A 23,553-nucleotide genomic window follows, 5' to 3' on the forward strand; every position below is an offset into this window, starting at 1 on the left:
CTGCCAATGGGCTTTCTCTAGTTGCGGCGAGCAGGGGCTACTCTTCGTTGCGGTGCACAGGCTTCTCATGGTAGCTTCTCTTGTTGCGGAGCATGGGCTTTAGGAGTGCAGGCTTCAGTAGTTGCGGCATGAGGGCTCTAGGGTGCGCAGGCTTCAGTAGTTGTGGCACGTGGGCTCAGTAGCTGTGGCTCGTGAGCTCTAGAGCACAGGCTCAGTAGTTGTGGCGCACGAGCTTAGTTGCTCTGCGGCATGTGGGATCTTCCCGGACCATAGCTTGAACCCGTGTCCCCTGCATGGGCAGGAGTATTCTAAACCACTGCACCACAGGGGAAGTCCCTAAAATGGGATTTTTTTTAAAAAAAAAAAACAGTCAAATTTGGGGATTCCCTGGCTGTCCAGTGATTAGGAATCTGCCCTTCCACTGCAGGGGGCACAGGTTCGATCCCTGGTCATGGAACTAACATCCCACATAGCGTTGCCAAAAAAAAAAAAAAAAATCAAATTCCAACCATATAACTAAAATAAACTCACTATGCTAGATTTTCATCCAAGTGGAAATGTGTAAAAACAGAGCAAGTTAAGTAAAGCTAAACTGGGTTTGGTATAAAGTGAGCTGATGAGAAGGGGTGGATTGTAAATTTTAGCCAGGACCATATTTGGGAAAATGCTTTAATTTGCCCCAAAAATGTACCGTTTCTTCCCCAATATGCCTCATATTTTCTATACATTTCTCTGTTTATGGAGCCACCTGCATTTTATAGCTATCTCAGGGTTCATCTATCTATAAGGTTATTTTATATGGTAAAAATACAAGTAAGACAAAAGGTTCTGCAGTGTAAAGTGAATATCGGCCAATCCCAGTCCTCTGCTTCCTCTCCCTTGAGGGGCAACTGCTGACCAGTTTCCTATGTGTCCTTCCAGTGAGATTTCTCATTATCATCCCAGTATATTTATATATGGGAATTTTACACTACAGCTGCAGAGTTCCACACTGCTCTATACCTTACTTTTTGCATTTGACAGTATGTCTTTAGAGATTGTTCTATATCAGTACAGAGCTCTGTTTCATTCTTTCTAATGGGTGCATAGAATTGCATTATATGGATATGACAGTTTATTTAACACTGATTTATATTTAGCTATTTATAATGTTTTCAGTCTCTGGTATTACAAATAATGCTGCAGTGAATATCACTGTGCACAGTTTTTAAGGGGAATCCTTAATGATGAAGGTATTTGAAACAATATTTAAGTTTAACTTAATTTTTACAAATATATTTGAATGAATACTAATCTTAGGGTTGCTTTATGTATGCATATGCAATTTAAGAAGTTTATGATTCCACACTGGTTGAACAGCTGCAGAGTTGTGTAATTTAACTTTACCTTCTGTAAGTGGCACTAAAGAGAAGGGTATGTGCAGGGTGGCATACCTCCTCTCAAAGAGTTTTGTGCCTTTCACAACTGTTTTCTTTCCACACACCCTAGTAGGAGGATTGGTGGTTTTCAGAGAAAATAAAACTACTTCCCTATTTCTGTGGAAAGGGGCAAAGGGTCTCCATAGGGAATTCCATCATCATAAAGTGAGGTAAAGATGGGTTTGCTGATATATATTAACCTTTTTTTCTTATGGAGCAGATGGGAGAAGGGAAATGGAACAAGACAGAAGGAGCCTTAGGGTAGATTTATAAAAAGAACCGCTCCACAGGACAGTAGTAACGGTAATGTGGAGACAAATGGTGTGGGGGAAGGAGTCGTAAAAGATTTGTGTGGTAATTTTCAAAGCTATAAAAGCTCCCAGCGCAGTTGGGTGTGTTAAAGGGCAGTTCCGTGGCAGGAGCCAGCTGTCTTCTACAGAAAGGGGTCTGAGCACAGTGGTTCTCCGTTGAGATCCTGGAATTCTTAGAGATTTCATCCATTTCTGACCTGAATTCTTTTATGTGATTGGAAATGTGTGTGACTAGTGTATAGTTTAGTTTTTATGGACTATTATATTTGACCCCTCTGTTCTATAATACCCAAGACACCAGTGCAAAACCTCATTTCCTATTTCCAGCATAACTAATATGCTGTAAATTATCATGACTGTTCTAATGGCCACTTCTTAGCATATGGTTCAGGGCTTCTTGACTATTTTCTTTTTTTTTTCATTTGTATGTAAAAGAAGATGGGACCAAAAAAAATTCATTCTAACCGAGTTACAAGTATGTTTTCAGAAGGCATAGGACACCTGAAGCAATTGTGAGATTCCATATTAAAATCAAGGTAGCTTTCAGAAAAATATTCTCACAATTAAAACAGAAATTTGTCCTCCAAACAGGAAAATGTCTCAGAAATCAACTAAATAGTTTAATTGTGAGGCTCAGATGAACTTAGAGATACCAATATAATGGATGAAGAAAAGCATATATATAATGACACTGTGAGAATATTGCTTTTCAGTTCCTTAACCACCTAAAGCTCTGCAAAGCCACTGATTTCATTCAATTAAGAAAACACACACAGGGACTTGCCTGGTGGTGCAGTGGTTAAGAATCCGCCTGCCAATGCAGGGGTCACGGGTTTGAGCCCTGGTCCAGGAAGATCCCACATGCCACAGAGCAACTAAGCCCGTGTGCCACAACTACTGAGCTTGCGTGCCACAACTACGGGAGCCCACGTGCCTAGAGCCTGTGCTCTGCAACAAGAGAAGCCACTGCAATGAGAAGTCCACGCACTACAACGAAGAGTAGCCCCCGCACACCATAACTAAAGGCTGTGCACAGCAACGAAGACCCAACACAGCCAAAAATTAAATAAATAAATTTACTTTTTTAAAAAAAGAAAACACACAAACACTCTGTAGCCTTGAGTTAAATAAATGCGATGACTTTAAATTTTTAAAATAGAAGATTCTATTTGTAGGTTCTGTCTAAGAGAAATGAGAACTTGTCCATGCAAAAATTTCATAGCAGCTTTACTTGTGATAGACAAAAAGTAGAAATAGCCCAGTCATGCATCAGTGAGAGAATGGATAACTAAATTACAGGCCAGGAATTCCCTGGCAGTCCAGTGGTCGGGACTTCACGCTTCCACTGCAGGAGGCACGAGTTCAATCCCTGGTCAGTGAACTAAATCCCGCATGCCCCGCAGTGCAACCAAAATTTTTTTAAAAAGAGTTTAAAAAAATAAAGAATAAAAAATATATTGCAGGCAACTCTGTGTATTGGAATGCTGCTCAGCTGTAAATAGGAACAAGCTGCTGATGCACAAGTCAACATGATATGAAACTCAAAACATTTCGTGTTTCTTCTTTTACTCAATATAGTACATGCTGTATGATTTTATTTATACTACTTATACGACAGGCAAAACTATACAAAACTAACTTATGTTCATAGAAATCAGAACAGTGGTTGGGGAACTGACTGGAAGGAATCTTTCTCGGGTGAAAGAAATATTCTGTATCTTAATTGGGCTGGTGTCTACTTGTGTATATTCAAACTTATCAAACTGTGCAGTTAAAATGATGTATTTTAAGGTATAAAAATTATACCTAACTTAAAATTTTTAAGGTATTTCAAAATTTTTCAAAGTTAATATAATTTTAAATATATTATTTGGGGAAATATAATTTAACCACTAATGATTGATAAATGGTCAGTTTCACTTACATATATATCACTTATGGGGTGATATGACATGGAAAACTTGGTTTCTTGACAAAAACAAAAAAACCCTTTCTTTGTATTTTACGTGTATTCCTTAGACCCTAAGACTGCAGTGACCGGTACCAGAACCACTCATCACATGTGGCCCCTGAGCACATGAGATGTGGCTGGTGAAAGGTCAGATGTAGGACACACACTGGATTTCAAAACTTTAAAAAATGTAATATATGTCAGTAATTTTTTATATTGACTGTATGTTGAAATGATATATTGGATTAATTTAAATCTATTAAAATTAATTTCACCTGTTTCTGTTTTTTAATGTGTCTACTAGAAAATATAAAATTACACTCGTGGACATATAAAAATTACTTTCTGTTGGACAATGCTGCCTCTAAGGTTTTAGAACTGTTTGAAGTGTTTGTATTTGTTGATACATGGTTTCTACAAATGTATAATATTGTTCCTATGCCAGTTTTCTCACATGCCACAAAATTTAGCTGAATATCTCTTCTGAAAAATTTGTCTTTGAAAGGCCTAAGGTCCAAATGAATCTTAGAATGTAGAAGCATGTGTGGGATTGATATGTTGGCCATTTGCTTTGATTTAAATATTGTTGCCACATGCATTTGGGAGACAATGATTGTCATATAGTGATTGGTTATAAGGATGTACTTTTTTTTTTTTTTAATAAATTTATTTATTTATTTTTGGCTGCATTGGGTCTTCGTTGCTGCGCCCGGGCTTTCTCTAGTTGCGGCGAGCGGGGGCTACTCTTTGTTGCAGTGCGCAGGCTTCTCATTGCAGTGGCTTCTCTTGTTGTGGAGCACGGGCTCTAGGCACGTGAGCTTCAGTAGTTGTGGCACGCAGGCTCAGTAGTTGTGGCTCACGGGCTCTAGAGCGCAGGCTCAGTAGTTATAGCGCACGGGCTTTAGTTGCTCCACAGCATGTGGGATCTTCCCGGACCAGGGATCAAACCCATGTCCCCTGCATTGGCAGGTGGATTCTTAACCACTGTGCCACCAGGGAAGTCCCAAGGATGTACTTTTAATATTTTATGTTTTTTAAGTCAAACACTTATTGACTGTCACTCATATCTTATATTTTTAAAACAGCTTTATTGAGATATAATTCACACATACCATACAATTCACCCATTTAAAGTGTACCATCCAGTGTTTTTTAGTATATTCACAGCATTGTGCAGTCATCAGCACAGTCAATTTTAGAACATTTTCATCACCTCAAAATGAAACCCTGCACCCTTTAGCTGTGACCCCTTTATCCCCAATCTACTCCCCAGCCTTAATCTACTTTCTTTCTCTATAGATTTCACTGTTTGGGACTTTCCTATGAATGGGATCATGTAATACATGGGCTTTTATGACTGACCTCTTCCACTTAGGATAGTGTTTTCAAGATTTATCCAAGTTGTAGTCTGTATCAGTACTTCATTCCTTTTTATTGCTGAATAATATTCCATTGTATGTATATACTACATTTTGTCTATCCATTCATTGATAGACATCTGGATTGTTTCCATCCTTAGGCTATTAAGAATAATGCTGCTATAAACATTCATGTACAAGTTTTTGTGTAGACATATGTTTTTCTTTTTCTTGGGTGTATACATAGAAGTAGAATTGCTGGGTCCTATGGTAACTGTTTAATCATTTGAGGATTAACCAGGCTGTTTTGTAAAGTGGCTGCACCATTTTACAATCCCACCAGCAGTGTAGGAGGGTTGCAGTTTCTTCACATCCTCACCACTTGTTATTCATCTTTTTGAATATACGTTGTAGTGGATATGAAGTGGTATCTCACTGTGGCTTTGATTTGCATTTCCCTGAAGACTAATGATGTCAAGCATCTTTTCCTGTGCTTATTGGACATTTGTATCTCTTCCTTTAGAGAAATGTGTATTGAGATCCGAGACCCTTATCAGATATATGACTTGCAAATATTTTCTCCCATTCTGTCGGTTGTCTTTTCACTTTTTTGGAGGTGTCCTTGAATCGCAAATATTTTTCATTTTGATGAAGTTCAGTTTATGTTCTATTCTTTTATTGGTCGTGCTTTTTGTGTCATATCTGAGAATCCTCTGCCAAATTCAAGGTCATGAGGTTTGCCCCTATATTTTCTTCTAAGAGTTTTATAATTTTAGCACTTAAGTTGAGGTCTGATTCATTTTGAGTTAATTTTTGTATACAGTATGAGGTGAGAGTTCAACTTATTAATCCTTTTGCATACTAGTGGTATCTTATGATAAAGAAATAAGTTCATAGGATTAGCCACATATTAACATTTTAGGGAATTCCCTGGTGGTCCAGTGCTTAGGACTCGGCACTTTCTCTGCGTGGCCTGGGTTCAATCCCCAGTTGGGGAACTATGACCCTGCAAGCCAAGTGGCGCAACCAAAAAAAAAAATTTCATTGTCGCATAGTGTTTTTTTTTGTTTTTTTTTTTTGCGGTACGCGGGCCTCTCACTGTTGTGGCCTCTTCTGTTGCAGAGCACAGGCTCCGGAATCGCAGGCTCAGCGGCCATGGCTCACGGGCCCAGCCGCTCCGCGGCATGTGGGATATTCCCAAACCAGGGCACGAACCCGTGTCCCCTGCGTCATCAGGAGGACCCTCAACCACTGCGCCACCAGGGAAGCCCTCGCGTAGTATTTTAATAACTGTCATGGATATGTATGAAGTCTTATATGTTGCGTAATATAGGACATCTTTGTTATTCATTCTGAGATTGTGATATTAGCAAACTTTTAGTTTCTAAAACTAAATTGGAGGTTTCTCTAGAACCTGGAAAAGAGTATGACAACTAGAAAAGGGTAGGAAATAACACTGGGGCCAGACTTAAAGCATACAAGATAAAAATGAAATTTCAATTTGTCTTTTTTTTTAAATAAGAGGCTCAAAATGGATAAAAGGAAATGTTCAGACCAAATTTAATTAGGCCCAGTTATTCCACAGGTATAAATTATGGAACCTTAATTAGTTCTTTTAGACTCTGATGTGACACTCAGTGAATTATTTCCCATTCAGTTAAAAGGGACCTCCCTTGGGCCAGTGTTTATAAAAGAAGATGAGTCAGACAAATGGTTGATAACATTAATATTACAGGCAGTTTTAGTGTACTTAAGGAATCATATTTCTTTTGGTCTTACACAAGTGGTTCTGTTATAGCTCATGAGACATTCCTAAAACAGGTTTATAGCTAATAATCTTTTGAATCTCATATTGCTCTTGCTAGAGACTTGACCCCATTTCAGTCTTACAGCTGGGTCTGGTCCTACTGAAACTTTTTTATCTTAATAAACTCTGCCAAAGCGGGAACCTGCCTGTGTGACATATCCTTCACCTTATCAGCAGTTTGTGTTCACATCGGCATGATTCACACCTGAGTCCCAGGACCCCATTCAGCTGAACTGATGATCACATTGATCACAAGCGGGGGTTAGAATAATTCTTCAGTGGTCTCCCACTCTGGAGAAACCCCACAGGGCTCCTGCTGACATTGAACAAATTATTTAACCCCTTTGGGCCTTTCATTCCTCTTCTGTCAAATTGGATCGCATTGTCTTAAGGCCCTGTCTGCGTATAAAATGCAGTGTCTGTGACTGTTGCATTTTATTTGCCACCAGGGGTAAGACTGGGTTCCTTGAGATGCTAGATTTGGTTGAGGAGGAAAACTTCTTCAGCTTCTCTGAGCTGGGCTTATCTTAGTGTTGGATTTGGGGTGTGTTTGTCAGTAAGATTCTTTTTGCATAGAACTGTTATTAGAAAGCAAAATGTTAAAAAAAAGAAAGAAAGAAAGAAAGAAAAGTGTTTACAGAAGACATGAAGTGAAAAACTTACCTAATTTAACTTTTTAATTTTCTTGAATGGGAAGTTGACAGGTTTAACATTTTCTAGATTTTTGTAGCTAAATGGGAACAGCTTGTATATTTTTTTAAATTTTAAAATCCAGTACCATGTTCAGTTTATTGGAAGAAATTCTTTATAGGATTTTTTAAGCCAGTTTTTCAAATAACATTTGCCATGAAGTTACTTTGTGAATTTATTTTCCTTTGACCAATGGTGACTGACTGGATTTACCCCCATTTTAGCCTCTTTTGATATGGGTTGAGCCATTTCAGACACTTGGCTCATTTTACTCACAGAATATATAGCTTGACAAATTTTAATGCCCAGTCTTAACATAGCTTGTTGCTGTAGTTTGGTCCTTTAAGGAAAATTATTTCCCCATTTCTCTTTCTTCTTCTGCATCTTTTTGTTCCTTTCTTTTCCAAGGGCTGGCATTCTGTGGACCTAAAGCCAGCTCCTCCAGCACGTGGAGGAGAGGGTGGGGCTGTGTCAGATCCGCCACAGTGTGGGGGAGAGGCTAGCGTGTCCTTTCCCTTGAGGTATAGTTCTTCCAGTCTAATGAACTGTCAGATCCACTGAGTGGCTGGTAAAGCAGATTGGACAGTGACTCAAGGAAGTAAGAAAGTAGTGGGGCAGGCTGGTGGGTGGGGGTCAATATTTTAAGTAGCAGCTATCAGAAGTAAAGTGATTTCTCCAGAGGCTCAGTAGAGAGCGCCGTGCGTGTTTCTAGTGTGACTGGTCTGCAGGAATTATGTAGAGTGGAATGTTGTTTTCTAAGAGGAAAAGGAGGATGAGTGAGAGGGTGGTGAGAGATGAGTTAGGGTGGGTTGGAAGGCACTCTGAGAAGAGGAGCATAAATGCCCCAAAGTTTTGCATTCACATATTCAAGTATTTTTTAATAGGAGGCTTGTATTATTAGTATAAATCTTTCACCCTGTTCTAATTTGATGTGGTATCTTATGAGGAGAGGTAAAAGCTAAGGAAAACAAGATTTTTACCTTATACATAATTATAGTTTGGGAAACAGAATCCTGCTGCAAATCTTACATGACTGATTTCTGGACCCAAAGTGGGCTTGACAGTGGGCTGGAGCAGTAATAGCCCCCCTACTGTCAGGAGAGGCCAGGGCAGGCTTTTCCCAGCAAGCCTGCTTGAGGTGAGGCCTGTCCTAGACTCTAGGACCTAGAGCGTGCAGGGTGACTCCCCTGTGTTTGGGAGCTGGGAAGGAGCTGGCCTGGTTAGCAAGGTGGCCTGCCAGCAGGACAGGTGGGGGTCTGGGTGCCTGGAGAAGTAAATCTAAAATGTTGAAAGCTGTGGTCTTCAGTGATTACCTATTAAACACCTACTGCAGATGGTGAGAAATTGCTCTCGTCTTTGTGTAGGAAACAAAAGATGCAGGCTTCTGCTTTTAAGGAGCTATGTTTTACCCTGGCCTTTGGCAAAGTCACAGATGAAAACGGATATTAAATTGTATGACTGCCATGAGCTGATGGTGGTCTTGGGCCTCTGGAGACTTAGGCCTTTAAACGTCATTCTTTGTCTTCATAATGCATATCTGGCTGGGCTTCCCTGGTGGCGCAGTGGTTGGGAGTCCGCCTGCCGATGCAGGGGACGCAGGTTCGTGCCCCGGTCTGGGAGGATCCCACATGCCGCGGAGCGGTGGGGCCCGTGGGCCGTGGCCGCTGGGCCTGCGCGTCCGGAGCCTGTGCTCCACGTCGGGAGAGGCCACAGCAGTGAGAGGCCCACGTACCAAAAAAAAAAAAAAAGCTCCCATAATGCATATCTGGCTGATGAATGAATGTTTATTGCCATTTAAAAATAAAACTACAAATAAACCAAAAGAGGAAATTAAGTCACCTAATCTCACCACACAGAGCTTAACCACTGAAGTGCTCCTGAAAATGGGAGATAACTAGCCAGTGCCTCCGTCCTGTGGGCTCTGGAGTCTTCCGTCAGGGAGAGGACTCCCCCCAGGGGCCGTGGCTACAGGGTAGCCTTGCTAAGTGAAGACAGCTCTTGGAGACACAAGGATGACAGTCGGCTTGTCAGGAAAATCCCTTTGGAAATAACACTACTTGCTTGCTCTTAAATTACTCTCTTCTATGAACAGGGTTCAGATTTTACATTAGGTGCTCAGTAACAAAATTTAAACTTGTAATGTTTCAATTAAATTCTGTTTTCTTCCTTTTTAAAAAGACAGATTACATATGCGTGCATAGTTATGTATGCATTAAGAAAATCATAATGTAATCTTTTCTTTCTACTTTATTTTTAGGACAGTCTTATGAATTGACAGAGAAGCAGTGTGATAGGATGGGAAGAACTGTGAATTGAGAGTCCACAGCGTTGCCTGTTAGTCCAGACTTTAATCACATACTCTAAGCTAGTGAATATATTTAATCACTTTGGATCTCAGTTTCTACACTGATATAAAACAAGGACCCACAGTGGGCAATCTTCTAGCCCTTATCATCATAACCTAAGGCCATAAATACCAATTTCCTTGTGCCAGTCTACTTTTCTGTGTTGTTAGGAGTTGAGGGGCTGCTTTTCGTTTAGTAGATAATTTTATAAGGTTCCAGCAACCAGGAGTGAGCCAGCCAGTAAGGAGGAAACGGCAGGCTGCTTCTGAATTTGCCTGTCTGTGCTTTTACCAGAGGGGCATTTCTGGTCAGAGGATTTCAGAGTGTTAGAAAACTCTGTGTTGCCAGGATGGTTACATTCTTCCTTAGACTAAAATTACAACCCAAGTGCACTTCATGATATACATATGTATTGTAATTTGTAAACAACTCAAAACCCTGTATCTAAGTCAGGTCATTTGTGGTCGGCCATTCAGACCTCATTTCTATTTGACAAGGGTTTATTTTAAGATTGCTTTGTGGAGCGGTTGTTTAACATTCAAATGATCTATTAGTGTCAAGTCTTTGGCTAGACTTGTTTTAAATGAGCTGCCCCTTAAGTAGAAAACAAAACAAATTTAGGTTTCCAACCCAACCTAGCAAAATCGGTGTAACTTAAATTTTTTACCTTCACATGTATTTATTCAGCCTGTTTTTTTTCTTGAATATTCATTTAGGATAATAGTACCTATGTGAATGAAATTCTTTTAGTTACTCTTGATACTGTTGCTTAGCAAGACCTATAGACTTCTTAATAGTTTCAGAGGAGAACACTTTACAGTAAGCTGAGCTAAATGGATTTTTTAGTAAGTTAATTGTGTTTCTTAGCAGAGTCGCAAATGTGCTTCCATAGCGTTTCTAGGATATTAAAAGAAATGTTCTATGGAAGTAAGTTCTCACTAGGCCATTAACTATATTATTCTTTTACAGGCTAAATATATATTGTAACTCCATTTGGTTATTTTGTTGGAGATGGGATGGAAGCTAAAGATGATTTAGGTAAATAGCTAAACTGAGCCTCAGACGGTAGTTTACACATCATTCTAATTCTTACCATTAGTACCATGGCTTCCTCTCTCCTTTCCTGGTGTCCAGATTGCCACAGCTATAATTAGGGAGCTCTTTCCTGTTTAACAAGTAGCATCATTGTCACTTTGTAACTCAGGTCTTCAGCCCTTGCCTTTTTTGTTCCAGGTGCTCCATACTCGCCTGTAGTGCCTACGTGGCTCTGGCTTTGGGTGATAACCTTATGGCTCTGAATCATGCAGATAAACTTCTTCAGCAGCCCAAGCTGTCAGGATCCCTGAAGTAAGTGTGACTTGCCCTGTGTGTCCCTAGTTTGTTTTCTTTGGAGGGTTTCAGTTAGTTTGTGGTGCATATTGCTTCTTTTACTCCCCCAGTGGAAAATTATCTTAGGGAAAGCAAAAAGTTTCTTTCTTAATTTGGTAATTGTGTGTTTGGTAGTGAAATTTTTTTCACTTGTTGCACCTCAAGGGTTATTGGAAATGGCATTTGCCGTTCTGAGCATTAGGAAGAAGAATCTTTGGGCTCTGTAGTGTCCACTGCTGGGTCTGACTGGAGCATGTTATCACATATTAGCTCCCAAACAAGCTTAGTCCTCGGGGAGAAGACCCACACAAAAAGGAGTTTGGTCAACAGGATAAACCTGCTTTGAAGAATGAAATTAAAGTAGACAAATAAGAATTTTAAAATATTTTTCCAGACTACTGTACCATTTCCTGAGTACATGAGTTTTATTTAAACTCTTCAGATGCCTCTTCAATATTAGTGTCATTGTCATTCTAAAATTTTTCTAAAGCACATCATCTTTTCTTTTATGGAAATTGAGGAAGATGCAGCATTCTTTGAATCTTTGTATGATGCTGATGCTAGAAATTTTACCCAAGACCACAGGTACTCTGCATAGCATTAGGACAGTTGTTTTTTCATTCATCCTGTGGGTATATAGTTATAATTTCCAAAATATGTTCTTTTGCCTTTTAGCGCCCTTTGTTTGTAACATGCAACATTTAGAACTGTGAGGTCGTACTCTGAGGAACAATTCTATAAATGTTTAATTATTTTTGTCTTTTAAAAAAGTATTACTTTATACAATCATCTAAAATTAACATTGATTAAGGTTGTTTCAGGTCAGTGTTCCCCACAATGCCTTGTGTTTTATTATTTTGTTTTTTTTCATGCTTTGTGTTAAAAAAAAAAAACAAAATTAAAAGAGCATCCAGGAACATAGGAGACTTTGTCACAATTCAAGTGTGAGCACTGCTGCTTGCCTGTGAGAAAACCTTGTCTAATATCCAGGCCTGGAGGGTCCTGAGCTCGAGGTCAGGGCAGTCGCGTTACCTCTAAGGCACCTTCCCTCCTTCCCGTGGCCCAGCCCCGTGATATAACAGTCAGGAACGTCGGCCTGCACCCCACTGGACACGCGCTGCTCAGATGTGGTGTGTGTGGCCGTCAGTAGAGCAGAGTTGTGTGTGTTTTTCTTCTTTTTAACAAAAATGAAACACGAATCCTCTCTGCTTTTTTTAATCCTCTGGCTGACATTGTGATCACTATTCTCAAATAATCCCAACTAGATTCTTTACTTGGCATTTACTGGAGGGTTTTTAACCTCATTTATCAACTTCTTCCCTCTGAACGTCAAAACAATACAATTCTTAGATTTTATGATTTCTTAGCCAACCCTGAGGGGTTGGCCAGGCCATGTCTGATAACTTCATCTTTAATTCTCTTAACTATTCTATCCTAAGCATTGGTTTCTAATTACTGGCCAGACCACTATCTTTCCAGTGAGGATGAGCATTTTCTGCCCGTGGCAGCCCAGATACCGCAGCAGCTTTACCCAGCTGCTTGTTGCCTTCTGTACACCTCATCTGGAGTTCTGGGCTCTGAGTGTCATGAAGGCATTTAATTTGATTTAAAAAAATTTTTAAGTAAATTCACAGAAAACAATTTGAAGTAGTTCTTTGAATTTGTGTGTTTGTGTTTTATAATGATTATTGGCTTATAGATACTGCTTTAATGAAGTTTTTTAAAATATCTTATTTCAGAATACATTTGAGGTTACTGATTTTTTTAAAAGCTGTCATTTCTTTTAGGGTATTTGGTGGGGAAGCAAAATAGAAGGGCATTACAGCTCCTGCTAGTTAGAAGAAAGAAATTGCTTAATAAAGAAATAGCTCTTGAGTGATTAATGTGCATAAATCCCAGAAAATGGTCAAACTGAAAAGAGCCTAAGATTTGAGGACCCAAGATCCATGTGGACAGACTCAGTTGGGACAGGCCAACTAAAGGAGGTGAGAACTGAGCTGACCTTTAAAAGGAGTTGGATTTTGGCCTGGCTTTGCACCCCAGGAGGCAAGGCCACAGGGAGCACAGTGGGGTGTCCCGCCCAGGACACTGTGTCTGGTGGGAACAGAAGAATCTTTGGGGGAGTGAGAATGTTGACTGATTACAGGAAAGTGGGACCAAATTGTGGAGAGCTTTAAATCTATAAGTTTAGCTTTGTTTGTCTTATTTTGTTCTCAAGTAGAAAAAGTCATTAAGATTTTGAGCAAGGTGTAATATGGCTGAGGCTGTTTTAATTTTGAAAAATCAATCAGATGATCATGGGGAAAATGGCTCAAAGTAAGACACTGGAAGAAGCAGGCTGTTGTAAACCTGGGGAAAGTACATCTGCCCAACATCAGTGGACATAAAATAGATGATGTGAAAAGGAGGACACCTTTGGAATAGAAGTAAAGCTGATCCAACCCAGATCTGATCTGGCGTCCTGGTGCCTTTTGACTGTTCCAGCAGCAGAGGCTAGAGGACCCTAATTCTTTTTTTTTTCTTTCCCTCTTTCTTTTCTTTTGCTGTGCTGCACAGCTTTCAGGATCTCAGTTCGCCAACCAGGGATTGAACCCTGGTATAGCAGTGAAAGCCCAGAATCCTAACCACTAGGCCACCAGGGAACTCCCTGGAGGACCCTAATTCTGATCCTCGGCTCCCGGGGAATCCATCCTCGGATCTGCCTCTTATTTTAGAACTTCATTACCACCTTATGTTATTTTCTGTATAAACAGAACAGCGTAAATTTGCCAACTTTATTTTATTTTCTTTTAAATTTTTATTGAAATACAGTTGATTTACCGCCAACTTTAAACTGCTCTCTCTTTTTTTTTTAATTAATTTATTTTGGCTGTGTTGGGTCTTTGTTGCTGTGTGCGGGCTTTCTCTAGTTGCGGTGAGCAGGCTTCTCATTGTCGTGGCTTCTCTTGTTGCGGAGCACAGGCTCTAGGCGCGCAGGCTTCAGTTGTTGTGGCATGTGGGCTCAGTAGTTGTGGTTTATGGGCTCTAGAGCTCAGGCTCAGTAGTTGTGGCACACAGGCTTAGTTGCTCCACAGCATGTGGGATCTTCCCAGGCCAGGGCTCGAACCTGTGTCCCTTGCATTGGCAGGCAGATTCTTAACTACTGTGCCACTAGGGAAGCCCCTAAACTGCTCTCTTAATTGATATGTCATTTGTTCCTACTTAGCGAACATAAAAATTATTGTATATTTAAGATATTTTTAAAGAGATAAAATTTAAATGACTCTTAATCCATTTACAAACTTAGATTTCAATTCAAAGACTTGAAATATGTGAAACACACATACACCAAATTCTATTATACTTGGGTATTTTTGTGATGACCTACTTTTCAGTTTGGAATCTGGTTGGTTTTTTTTTTTCATTTTAGGTTTCTGGGCCATTTATATGCTGCAGAAGCCCTCATCTCTCTGGACAGAATCTCTGATGCTATTACTCATTTGAACCCGGAGAATGTCACTGATGTCTCCTTAGGGATCTCTTCAAATGAGCAGGACCAAGGTTAATGAGGACACATTTGATCAGAACTCTTCACCATTTCCACTGCCTTTCCTTTGCAACTCAGGATGTGTGGAAATTTAATGGCACGGTTGTAAAGGGAAGGGAGTTTTAGGTCGGCACTGTACGGTTTTGGCTGTACTTACTTTATACTAATTGTTTGCTGAGGAGACCTAGGAGTTGATTATCACATGGTCTAAATTCTAACTTTTGAAAGGCTGATAGTGTTAGAACAGTTTGTTTTGATTCTTATATTTTTCTCTTCAGAGGGATTCCACAATCCAGGGGAGAGTAAAAGTATCGCATTCAAAAGTCAGTTTTAAATCATGGCTAAATTTTTGAGGGAGTGAGACTAGTTTTCACTTTATTCAGGGTTATTTCTTAGGCCGTGGTGGTGGTAGGTAGGTAGCATTCTCATATCTTTTATTAGAACCTCTACTACATGAAAAGGAAATACTGTGGTAGATTGCTTTAATATTAGATTTCCATTTCATAAAGAAAATTAGGTTTTTAGAAAATATACTCTGTTGTCGGGCCCCCTCAGATTTATTTTCATGTCTTTGTAGGATCAGACAAAGGTGAAAATGAAGCAATGGAATCCTGTAAGTAAGACGTTTTGTAAAGACTTAAGTAGCCTGGCCTGCTTCCCAAAGACTCACCCTCGAGCCTCTGTGTCCTTCCTTTGTCCGCCTGAGGAGTAGAGCTAGGCTTTATTCTGGGCAGCTCTTCGGGCAGTAGAGGGGGTTGCTCCCTGGCCCTTAGCCTGGCCTCTTCACATGTGTCTGGTCTTCTCCCCAGCTGGGAAGCGGGCCCCTCAATGCTACCCCAGTTCCGTCAACTCAGCCCGGACCGTGATGCTGTTCAACCTGGGCAGCGCCTACTGCCTGAGGAGCGAGTATGACAAAGCTCGGAAGTGTCTCCACCAGGTGAGGCTGGGCCAGTGCCAGACCATCTTGTGAGGCAGCCAGCAGAGGGTTTGGAGTTTCTAGGCTCTGTTATTTTGTTTGAGGCTTCTGATCAGTTTGTTAAGCATTGGAATATTACTCCTCCAGACATATTCTTGGAAGGTACACAACTGATTGTTGTTGCAAATGAACCTAGGCACCTAATGGAGAGTTTTCCTGAAGATTTTAATCATTGAAATTTCAAAAGATTAGAAACCATCTAAATAAGGGCTCACAAAAATCAATAATGGTGTGTCCATATAGTTGAACACAATGCAGCTATAAACCCTATATACTAAAATGGTAACATATCCAAGACATATTAAGTGAAAAAAACAAGATGCAAAACAGTTTTTATGTAATCCTGTATATACAGAAAAGATCTCCAAATGAACATACCACAAACTGTTAACATTGGCTGCAGGGCTGGCAAGATAAGTACTGTATAGATGGAGCACTGAAATGGGTGACTTTTCACTGGATACTCATACGCTTTTTAGCTTTCAATTGTATGAATCTCTGTCCACTCAAAAAGTTAAATTACAAATACGTCTTTTAAGAAGAAGGGTTCACAAAGTCAGTACCAAAGAAACTCCATATACAATAAAGAAAGCTCCTGGCAATGTGTAACTAAAATAGACCTCTGACTTCTACCACTGAGAGGGGCCTCATCGGCCGGTCTCAAGGAAGGTTCTGATTGGGCCTCTTTAGGTCACCTGCCCATCCCTGGACTGATCATGGGTAGGGACCCATACCTGTAGTAGGAGAACAGGTACTGCCATTGGCAGCCCCAGAGGAGTTTCCCAGAATTGGAAAGGGGTAATTCCTCAGAAGGATATTAATTCAGGACTTCCCCGGCAGTCCAGTGGTTAAGACTCCACGCTTCCAATGCAAGGGGCGTGGCCTTGATCCCTGGTAGGGGAACTAAGATCCCACATGCCATGCAGCACAGCCAAAAGAGTTAAAAAAAAAAAAAAAAAAATTAGGGGGAAGAAAAAGGTATTAATTCAGCACATGTGCTTCTGGGCTAAGCCAAGGGAATAAGACAGTGGTAAATAAGTGGACATGATACAACCTTGCCCCCATGGACCTTACAGTTAGGAGATGTCTTCCTAAAAAGGGAATTGCAAGATCAGGGGTTATGCAGAATTTTCAGACTTCTAATATAGAAAGTTTGTGCCAGGAACTTCCCTGGTGGTACAGCGGTTAAGGATCCGCCTGCCAATGCAGGGGACACAGGTTTGAGCCCTGGTCTGGGAAGATCCCACATGCCGCGGAGCAACTGAGTTCATGTGCCACAACTGCTGAGCCTGCACTCTAGAGCCCATGAGCCACAAGTACTGAAGCCCGTGTGCCTAGAGCCTGTGCTCCGCCACAAGAGAAGCCACTGCAGTGAGAAGCCTGCGCACCGCAACAAAGAGTAGCCCCCACTCGCCATAACTAGAGAAAGCCTGCGTGCAGCAATGAAGACCCAACGCAGCCATAAATAAATAAATAAATAAATTTATTTAAAAAGAAAGTTTGTGCCAGATGGTGTATTCACCAGCAGCACATAAGAGAACCCACATCCCCATATGTTTGCCAGAGTAACTGAAACTGAAATTAAACCTATTCTCAGGAGGTAAGGCGGCTTCCTATGAAGGTGACCTTGTTGTGTCTAGAAGTGAAGATTTACCACGTGGAAAATAACCATGAGTGATATTTAGTTGACTTAGTGGCATCTGGTCAGCATTTCTGATCCAAAATCAGCAAAGTGAAGTGATGGACTGTCCAGGGAACACGTTTGATCTTATCTAGGAGTTGAGTGCAGGAGTTAAACGGGAAGAGTTAAAATGTTGCGCTGTTCCCCGTGGCAAGGCTGGGCTATTGAACAGCCCTTTGGAAAGTGCCCGTGGACCTCAAGGCCTGCAGCACACAGGCTTTGGATGTGAAGTTGCAGTGTGTACACTCTAGCTCAGGTTCTTGTGCAGCAGGTGGCCATGGCGGCAGCCACACTGGGAGAGACAGATGGGGTCAGGCCTGGTTTGGGGTCTGAAGGGGGTTTTGTTTTGGTCCCTTGGTTTTTAGGTTAATCCAGTGGCTGGACCTTGTTAATGGGGAGGCCTACCGTGCCTGGGAGGGAGAACAATGATGTGTGAAGAGTTGGAAAGGGCTCAAGTAGAGGTTTCCAAGGTTGCCTGCCCACCACTAACCGTTATGAACAGCCAGTAAGCAAAATACCATTCTCTCATAAAGTTGTTGCCATGAGTCCTTGTATTTTAGAAAAGGCTGCAGTCAGTGCAAAGAACAGTAGACCACCTGTGTTAACTAGCCAGTTGGAAGGAAAATGGAGATTTTAATATCCACAAAATGATGTAAAGGTGGTCTTGCCTATTTAAAGCTAGGCCAAAAGTATAAAATCTCATTTTCTGAACTGAGCTGTGGTACATCAGTGATGTGGTAGGAAGAATGAAAAGCCTCCTTGCTTCATTCACGAGGAACCTGGGAGCATGTGCTCTGGACGAGAACCCCCACTAGTCTGAGATTTCTTCTAATGCTGCCCAGACCCGACCTTGTGCCCGTTTCTGGTCCCCCAGATGTCTCCCACACTCACCCCGTGGCCTGCACTGCCGTGCCTCCCCGCTTTCTGCCTCTCAGGTATCCACCCTTGGAGGACAGAGACAGGCTTCCCTTGCCCAAAAGCTCTGCATTCGAAGAAACTCTTCTCTCTCTTTGTATTCATACTACGTTCACTTTCCTCTCTCCCTAACAGTAAATTTGTTTGGATTTCTGTTAGTTATTTGCATGCTGTTTATTATCAGGGTAAGTCCCTGTCTTACACCCACCTCTGGTCAATAAATATTTGTAAAGGACACTTTCTGATTAGATTAAGGGAAGACGCAAAGCAGTTTGGAAGCATGAGCACCTGAACCTGGATGAGGGAATACCAGTTGACGGTAAGACGAGGAAGAGGCTGTGGCCCAGAGGGGCCCAGACTGAGGGAATAAACCTACAATCTCAGCACCTTCAACCAGAACAGGACTAAATCAGAAAACTGCAGGCTGGTGTTATGGCTCTCAGATCTAGGAAAGGACAGCATGTTGCCTAAACAAATAATTTTATTTGACTAAATTGTACTATTTCAGTCCTTAAGAATGGAGACATTGAACGTGCTTTTTTTTTTTGGCTGCGATGGGTCTTCGTTGTTGCACGCGGGCTTTCTCTAGTTGTGGAGAGTGGGGGCTGTTCTTTGTTGTAGTGCGCGGGCTGCTCTGCGGCATGTGGGATCTTTCCGGACCAGGGATCGAACCCGCATCCCCTGCATTGGCAGGCGGATTCTTAACCACTGTGCCACCAGGGATGCCCTGAACATGCTTAGTGGTATATTTTTTTAATATTTCTAGCCTTTTAAGTTTGAATTCTTATTCCTGACATTGGGAGTTTGCAGCTTACAATACTAAGCTGTTACTTAGGGAAAAAAAGACATGCAGATTTGGATAGAGGTGCAACTGTGTGTGTCTGGTGAAGAATTACCAGCAGACCTGGATGGGTGACTGGAGTGTAGAGTCAGGAGTGTCTGATCACCCATCTCAAAACTCAGTACAGCCAAGAGATAGAAGAAAACCAAGAGGGAAGGAAAGCTCTCTCATATTAAGAACTCATTATGGATTAGGCAAGGGAAGATAAATATTTAACTAAAAATAACATGTCTAGTTTAATTGGGAGGGATCAAGACAAAGACAGCTGGACTTCCCTGGTGGTCTAGTGGTTAAGAATCCACCTGCCAGTGCAGGGGATATGGGTTCGATCCCTGGTCTGGGAAGATCCCACATGCCGCATGGCAACTACTGAGCCTGCGCTCTAAGGCCCGCGTTCCGCAACTACTGAAGCCCATGCTCTGCCACAGGAGAAGCCACTGCAATGAGAAGCCCATGCACTGCAACGAAGAGTAGCCCCCACTCGCCACAACCAGAGAAAGACCGCTTGCAGAAATGAAGACCCAGCACAGCCGAAAAAATAAATATTTAAATTAGATTACATAAAAAATAAAAGAGTTATAATGAAGTAGCTTAAAAAAAAAAAGACAAAGACAGCTGAGGCCCATCCAAGCAGAACTGTAGTGTCCCAGTGAGGCTGAGTAAGTTTGCTAATTTGTCACTGGTAGGTTGACATTCCTTTTTTTTTTTTTTTTGACATTACTTGGAGTTTGTATCTTAAACTATCAGTTTTTCATGGGTCTCTTTTTTGTTTTGAGCAAAGGCGGCCTCAATGATCCATCCTAAAGAGGTGCCCCCTGAAGCCATCCTGCTGGCTGTCTACCTTGAGCTGCAGAATGGTGAGTGATTCTTCTCTTGAGTTAGGACTGGAGCCCTGCAAAGAGCCCGAGATTTTTGGTGTCTGCTCTTTCTCTTCGAAATTTAAGAGGTATTACCCATCAAGTTCTAGACAAAAATGTAGCGAGGGAGTTTTTGGTATCTTGCAGATTCCTACTTCTTGCAGGTTAAGCATATTTCCTTTTATCTGTGAAAATGGAGAATAGCATAACTTCTGACAATTATAATTAATCTCTACTAATTAACCTTTCTCTTAGGCATCCAAATGACTCTAATTGAGAACCTGAGTCAGAATGCAGTGGGTTTGAGTTGTATACCTTAGTGTTTTAAACATAGGTGTCGTTAATGAGTTTTACAGTAAGCCAGTTCCCGCTGAGAGGTAGGTTGACATTCCTTTTTTTTTTTTTTTTGACATTACTTGGAGTTTGTATCTTAAACTATCAGTTTTTCATGGGTCTCTTTTTTGTTTTGAGCAAAGGCGGCCTCAATGATCCATCCTAAAGAGGTGCCCCCTGAAGCCATCCTGCTGGCTGTCTACCTTGAGCTGCAGAATGGTGAGTGATTCTTCTCTTGAGTTAGGACTGGAGCCCTGCAAAGAGCCCGAGATTTTTGGTGTCTGCTCTTTCTCTTCGAAATTTAAGAGGTATTACCCATCAAGTTCTAGACAAAAATGTAGCGAGGGAGTTTTTGGTATCTTGCAGATTCCTACTTCTTGCAGGTTAAGCATATTTCCTTTTATCTGTGAAAATGGAGAATAGCATAACTTCTGACAATTATAATTAATCTCTACTAATTAACCTTTCTCTTAGGCATCCAAATGACTCTAATTGAGAACCTGAGTCAGAATGCAGTGGGTTTGAGTTGTATACCTTAGTGTTTTAAACATAGGTGTCGTTAATGAGTTTTACAGTAAGCCAGATCCTGCTGAGAATTTTTTATTCAGACCTAAATCCAGGTCATGCCTCTGGGGCATATACAACCTCCAGGATGTAGCTTACTGGAAGAAAGGCTGTGGGCCCTACATAAGAGAAGGCGTGAAGTAGAAAAGGAGAGCTGAATGGGGGAAATGAGAGGGGACAGAAGTTTTAAGAGTTCTTTACCCCTTGCTGAAATCCTTCCAAGGCTCCCCTCTTTTTATAGCTGAAGGAGGAGCATTAAGTGCCTGGCACCCAGAAGGCCTTGTCCTCCTAAAAGGTGTGGTAGGGTTAGCGCGTGGTCTTAGAGCCCTTCCTTTGCGCAGTCCACCTGTAGACAAGTTCTCAAACTGGGCTCCACCTTAGAATCAGTGCAGAGCTTTTAAAAATCCCGTCACCCAGGTCACACACGAAATTTCTTAAATCAGAATTTCTGGGGACGGTGCAGCGGGCATTACATGACTCCAGTGTACAGCAAAGGTTGCAGACCACTGCTCTTCTCCATCACCTTTTACCCCCTTGCGGGATTCTGACGGCTTGCTTTGTATGTGGTGGTATTGTTACATGCTTTTTTTGTGATGGGAAGTGTTTTTATAGGTAACACCCAGCTGGCCTTACAGATCATCAAAAGGAATCAGCTGCTCCCTGCAGTGAAAACACTCTCCGAAATGAGAAAGAAGCCAGTGTTCCAGCCTGTCCACCCGATCCAGCCCATCCAAATGCCGGCGTTCACTGTACAGAGAAAGTGATATTTTGCTCTTGGAAAACTGTTACCTGAGACCCAGGGGAGTATTTGCAGGCCTTTTTAGTTGTATCACAGCAAAATGAATAAAAGACAGATGGTAAAGGATACTAGTTCTGAAGACACAATTTTGAAATGATTCTAATCCCTGATTTTTTTTTGCTGGAAGCTTACGTCAAATTAAGGATTCACAGCTCATTTTCATCGGTTTTCCTTTAATCTTTGCTAGACTACTATTTTTGAGCCATTATGTGATATATATATGTGTCATAGGCAATTAAAACACAGTCTTACCAGAACAGTCTTGTATAGTACATTTTGTCTCTCTTGTAACCGTTAGAGTATTTTGGCATCTGAGATTTAGTGTTAAAAGTTTTAAAAGTGGAGAGAACGGTATGAGCAGGAGATGAGTAGCCAGTCCAGAAGCCGATCAGAGGGGAGGGGAGGGGAGGTTGGTGCGTTGTACACCTAGTTAGGACTAAAAAGGCCAGAAAATGCATAATAAAACCCATAGGGCTAGTCAGATTGGGTTAAGAAGAGATGACTGATCTGATAGGAATCAATCATTTGCTTAAAAACTACAGATGAAGACAAACAGAGTTGAGGGCACTGGTCTCGTTCACCCTCCTGTACCCATAGGCAGAAGCACCGGTTCTGGACCCTGTTAGCAGGGAGTTCAAGGTTCATTGCTAACCCCTTTGGAAATGCAAACAGGAACTTAAAAGCTTCTTTCCAAGACAGGTATGTGTTGCAGGATTGACATGGCCAAAATTTGTCCATAGGGTCGATACACTAACTGTAAGCAGGAAAAACAAAACGCACTACATACAGGCTTGCTTTAGAAAAACTGGGTGACCCCTAGTCAAGAGCACATTTGGTAGATTCATCAGAGCCTGCCGTTAAGGATCACCCCTTGCTGTCAGCATCTCTTCAGTTCCCAACTTTGGAGAACAAGTTCAGATAGGGAAACACATTATAGCTGAATCTACATGGTTACTCTGTTTCACAGCTGGAGAGGGGAGTGTTTGGATAAGAACATGAATTTATCTGAAACTTTATCTGAATTATTCTGTTGCTGATATCAAAGAGTTTAGTTAGGGATCTACACAAGAACTGAGTATTTGTGATGTGACTAGACGTTGCCCACAGATGACTCAGAGAAAGGGAGCAATTCTTTCACTTGAACACGGGATGGATGTGCACAAGGGCTCGACTGCTCTTTTGCCACGTTGCAGTTTTATATACAGAGCAGATTCTTTCCAGGAGGATACAGGAAACAGGTGGCCTAGCTCCCTTGGGCCTCTCGAAGGCTTTTCCAAATGGGATGGGAGTAGGACCCGTAAGCTGCACTGGTGCTGGTCCAAGTCTGCAGGTGCTGCTTTCCCAAGCCCCAGACAAGCAGCAGCACCGTGGGACCCCCTTGTGTGCTACAGGGTGGTAGCGTTGCTTAGCCAGGGCATTTCCTGGACAGAGTCCACACGCTTCGTAAACTGCTGGGAACCCACAGGGTCTTGGGCAGTGTATGGTGGTAGAAGGCCTGTAATTGTACTTGAGGGCAGTACATCTTTGGAGACATCTCAAAAAAATTAGAACTTTCCCTGCTTGCGGGTTGGTTTGGGGGGAAAGCAGGAATAGCTATGAGGCAGATTAGGCCCCACGTTGCTGTGTTAAATAATACTCTTGGCTGCAAGTAGCACAAAATGGATCCATGATTTAAACAAAGGTAGTTTTTCTCTCAGCTGAGAAGTTCGTACGTAGGCAGTTGGTGGCCTTTGCTCTAGTGCTCAGTGATGCCATCAGGGACTCAGCCCTGTTTTTCTCACACCACTGTCTTTATTTAGCATTTGGGCTTTTG

General features: G+C 41.6%; 1 protein-coding gene across 4 annotated transcripts in view; it reads left to right on the top strand.

Moving 5' to 3' along the window:
- Positions 1–21,997, top strand: part of CNOT10 (CCR4-NOT transcription complex subunit 10) — a 65,351-nt gene extending 43,354 nt beyond the window's left edge. For 3 of the 4 annotated variants that reach the window (XM_007464921.1, XM_007464923.1, XM_007464920.1), the window contains 6 exons: positions 11,114–11,227; positions 14,658–14,788; positions 15,352–15,387; positions 15,584–15,711; positions 19,969–20,044; positions 21,554–21,997. In XM_007464921.1, the coding sequence (XP_007464983.1) occupies positions 11,114–11,227; positions 14,658–14,788; positions 15,352–15,387; positions 15,584–15,711; positions 19,969–20,044; positions 21,554–21,705 (637 nt within the window). In that variant the 3' untranslated portion in view covers positions 21,706–21,997. The remainder of the gene's footprint in view (positions 1–11,113; positions 11,228–14,657; positions 14,789–15,351; positions 15,388–15,583; positions 15,712–19,968; positions 20,045–21,553) is intronic. The other variant, XM_007464922.1, reaches the window with a different exon arrangement.
- The last annotated feature ends 1,556 nt before the right edge of the window (positions 21,998–23,553 follow it).

This window comes from Lipotes vexillifer, unplaced genomic scaffold (genome assembly GCF_000442215.2).
Source record: "Lipotes vexillifer unplaced genomic scaffold, Lipotes_vexillifer_v1.1 scaffold1934, whole genome shotgun sequence".
Classification (NCBI taxonomy): domain Eukaryota; kingdom Metazoa; phylum Chordata; class Mammalia; order Artiodactyla; family Lipotidae; genus Lipotes; species Lipotes vexillifer.